Source organism: Chenopodium quinoa, unplaced genomic scaffold (genome assembly GCF_001683475.1).
Source record: "Chenopodium quinoa cultivar QQ74 unplaced genomic scaffold, ASM168347v1, whole genome shotgun sequence".
Lineage (NCBI taxonomy): Eukaryota > Viridiplantae > Streptophyta > Magnoliopsida > Caryophyllales > Amaranthaceae > Chenopodium > Chenopodium quinoa.
Window position 1 is genome coordinate 857,330 of NW_018744821.1, and position 4,412 is coordinate 861,741.

General features: G+C 30.7%; 1 protein-coding gene across 1 annotated transcript; it reads left to right on the forward strand.

The window, feature by feature from the left end:
* Nucleotides 1-709: 709 nt before the first annotated feature.
* LOC110704111 lies at nucleotides 710-1,321 on the forward strand. The gene has a single exon (XM_021881890.1). The coding sequence runs from the start codon at nucleotides 710-712 to the stop codon at nucleotides 1,319-1,321; it is 612 nt and encodes a 203-aa protein (XP_021737582.1).
* The last annotated feature ends 3,091 nt before the right edge of the window (nucleotides 1,322-4,412 follow it).

Here is a 4,412-nt window from a genome sequence, read left to right on the forward strand (position 1 = left end):
GTAACAGATGGAAAGTATACACTGAATAAAATTCTCTCAAATATTTCTCTATATTTAACACGTTATCAGCACCATAGCCATAAAAAAAAAGTACAAAGCAGAATAGACGTGATACAAAGGGAGTAGACGTACGAAGTAAATAGCAACCTTACGATTTTCTGCTTGGAAAAGGTACGTTTTTACTCTATTCTATACATAATTAATCAATTATTAATTATTTTTTTGCTGAAAAAAAAAGGGTACGTATATATGTAATTGCAATAATGCATGAGAACCAAAGCGACACTTGTATGAATGTTTTTGACGCAATATGATATAATCTTCCTAACTTGTATTGATTATTTATGAGTGAATATATTGATACAGTTTGCCTAACTTCGTATGAATATTTAGGTGATCTGTTCAATCCATGTCAATTATTCTCTCTAATCTTCTACTTGTATAGTACTTGATCGTTACAATTTGACTTGGTGATACAATTAAAGAGGGTAATACTGCAACTAAAGCTAAGTCTATTAAATTCCTTCGTCATCACCTCCACGAAGTACTTAAAAATGAATATTTGACTGTTAAAGACCCACAAGTCCTTTGGAGTAATCTAAAGGAGAGGTATGACCACCAGAAAACTGTGATATTACTAAAAGCTCGTTATGATTAACTACATTTAAGATTACAAGACTTTAAGTCTGTGAGTGAATATAACTCAACTATGTTTGTGAAATTATGTGGAGAGAAAGTCACGGATGCAGAAATGTTGGAGAAAACATACTCTACTTTTCATGCAAACAATGTTGTCCTGCAGACACAATACCGTGAAAACGTTTTCAAGAAATATTCTAAATTGATATCTTGTCTCCTCATGGCTGAGCAAAATAATGAGCTATTAATGAAAAATCATGAATCACGTCCTACTGACTCTACTCCATTCTCTGAAGCGAATGCAACATCTCATAATGGGAAAGAGTCTAAAAACAAACACCATTCTAGCAGTAATGATCGAGGTCGCGGTCGTAGTCAATTGCGTGGCCGAGGTCGTGGACGTGGATCTGGTAAAGGTCGTGGAGGTAATTCAAATTGCCACAAGAAGTGGAAACGTAAAGATAATATTGATGAAAAGGGAAAAAGTGAGACCAATATGTGTTATCGTTGTGGAGCAAAAGGTCATTGGTCTCGAGTGTGTCGTACACCAAAGCATCTTGTAGACCTTTATCAACAATCAATTTATAAGAAAGGAAAGAAAGTGGAAACTAATTTGGTGTACGAGGATGGCGAAGGTGATTTCGATTATGGTGATGCAACCCATTTAATTAGAAGTTGTTGATTTCGTTACCTCTCATGAAAAAAAAAATTGAATAAATTATGATGCTTAGGCGAATAAACTTGATTAGTTTGCATTTATTTTTATGTTCCCTTATTTAAGATAATAGTAGTATTATGATTTTATGCCTTATAAGTTTTTTGTTTTGGGACATTTTATATTTTTGATGTTGCACTAATTTCTTGACTTACATTATACGGTAATTTTCTAGTTTTCATGTTAAGAATAGAACTTGTAAATATGTGGGTGATGAATAAGTCGGATTATTGTGCATATGTCATATAAGTTTTATGGATGACCTTGAAATTTCTTATGAGTTTCTAAAGTATGTCATTACTTAAATAATTTCTCATTCGCAATAATGATGTGATTCTATAAATATAATGTCATGAGAGAATAATACATATATACTCTCTCCGTCCCTAAATACAGTTCCCATTTAGAAAATTACTAACATAAGACATTGTGAGAAACTTGATTTATATATATATATATATATATATATATATATATATATATATATATATATATATATATATATATATATATATATATATATATATATATATATATATATATATATATATATATATTGTGCTCATATATATACGAGATTCAATTCTAAAGATTAATTTAATTGAGCAAGAGGAATAAGTTGGAGCTTTATAAGAATAAGTTTACTTTTCTTGATACATGAATTGCTAAAAGAATTAATGGCTTAAAATATGCAAGAAATTTAAAAGTCGTTGGATTAATTTTATACCCCATATGCAAGGATTTGGGGGAGATGACATTTATTCTATTGTTTCATTTAATCCTTGCACATTATGAATATAAAAATATATTAATGTATGGTCAGTTGCATACATATATTAGCTTAAACATAAAGGTGGCCACATGATAATAAAATATTTAGCATGATACCATCCTGAAGATGGATATGAATAAATGTCATGGCTATATACTAGTTATAAATGCTCCAATTAAATTTGATGTCCTAGAAGGACAATACCGATTGTTAATGAATCTAAAGCACGCCTGAAGCGTGGTATACTAACAAGTTGCAATGATAAAAATCCTCTGAAGGTGAACGGAGAAATAATTGAAATGTTCGAAAAAGTTATGCATTTCTAATCTACCTCCAAAAGGGAAATATGTCCAATAAAATTAATTCATGATACGATTGTATAAAGTGCTCCAGAATAGTGTAAAATGTCCAACATGATTAGCATGTATCAAGATTATACTTAAAACTCCAGTAGAATATGAGTTGTTATTTGATAACATATTGGTTGATTGTCTTTCCAAGTATAAAAAGACACACATGTTAGTGTTCTTATATATATCACATCATATTCATGGCCATGTATATAGTCGTCTAGTAAAGTGATCACTAGTATTGGAAAACTGACCATAATTTAAATTTAGATAAAATGATTCGATGTGATAATTAAATTAGGTCATCCGAGTTTGATAATTACCCGTTTTGGAAACCAGAAGTTTCATTTGAAATGAAAGGAAAAATGTGCTGACTCTCTCTCATGTTAAATATATAAAATGAATAGAAGGCAATACATAACATTGAGATTGAGCTATATTTGATTGTAATTATTAATAGTTTGTGTTGAAGGAAAAGTCCAGAGATGTTATATTAGTTTGAATAAAAAATTTTTTAATGTAAGAGTAATTGGTGACCAGAAGTTTACTAGAATAACCTTGTCAACTATTAGGCGTCCAGAAGCTCACCAAATACGAGTTGTATGTTGAAATTTTGAGTAATTAGTATAGTGATCCAGAAGATCACCACCTACTGAAATTACAAGCAAGTTATGTTTGTATAACAATTCTCTTGATTGGGGCTATCGTATGTTAGCACATAATAAATAAGAAAGTTAGATAGACAACTGCACAATACATGACTCCCCCACTGATATTGATCTCCAGAAGAGAACAAATTATGAAAGATTTATTAACATGTGCAATGTGCATTATAAATTAATTAAGAAAGTATATTTTCCTATAAAATGTTCTCTAGAAGACATAAAAAAAAGTTTGGTGAATATAACTTTTCTATGAGAGGAATTTTGTGAAAAATAAATAATTGAATTCCTCCTATATATAGAATGAAATCTTTTTACACATGAAATAATGTACTAAGTTGGTGAATAATTCGACGCCCCAATATTTGAGATATTTTACCAACTTAAGGGGGAGAAGAAATGGAGTAAGTTGGCAAAATTGTAAGATTATAATTAGTTGATCTCTATAAAGATAATTTATAGTGTTATGTGCCAATTTTTGTAAAATTATATATTGAGAAATATCTTGCTAATTTTCTTTGGTTCGCTACAACTGAAGTGTAGGTTGTGTAATCGGTTCAAATATAAATATGTGATATATGGCAAGATAGTGCAGTTAATACTTGTAAAGTGTAATTATAATATATTAATATCATTGTATAAATTACCCCAAAAATAGGCGGTATAGATATCTGAACTATAATAGATGGCCTATGATATGAGAAAAGTTATGTAATGGTACCAATTGAAGGTATATCCAGATATCATTATTGTAAGATAGAACGCAAATGAAAATTGAATTTCAAAGAATATAATGATACCGGTATATAATGGAACCGATGAATAAAACGCATATGCGTAAAATAATGGACTAGTAAATAAGGGATCTCAAATATATGTCCATTTTGATGTCGACATAGTTATAATGATCAAAATTTATCGTGGACCAGAAGTCCAATAGAATATGGATATTAAATCCACACTGTACAGTGTCTTGCATTATTTTGAGTCTTATTATGTTCGTCTGCATTAGTAAGTCATAGGTTAATGGTTTTTGTTTCGGGGTTTTCTGATGTCCTGCGGGAGAGTTACAATTCCGAGACTGGAACCGGACGCCTGTACCTGCAAAACAACGGAGACTCCTGGTGGTGGGAGCTCCGCCTCCAACGGTCAAGTTAGTACTTGATTAAGGAGTAATTAATGCGGAAATTAAAGTGATTGGGTCTCTCTAGGTGAGAGTGTTTAATGTGAGTTTTTAGCGTAATCTCCCTTAATGAGGATTAAGGGAGGTATTT

Excerpts from the sequence above, each read along its gene's own strand:
- LOC110704111 (XM_021881890.1), top strand. The coding sequence starts at position 710 with ATGTTTGTGAAATTATGTGGAGAGAAAGTCACGGATGCAGAAATGTTG.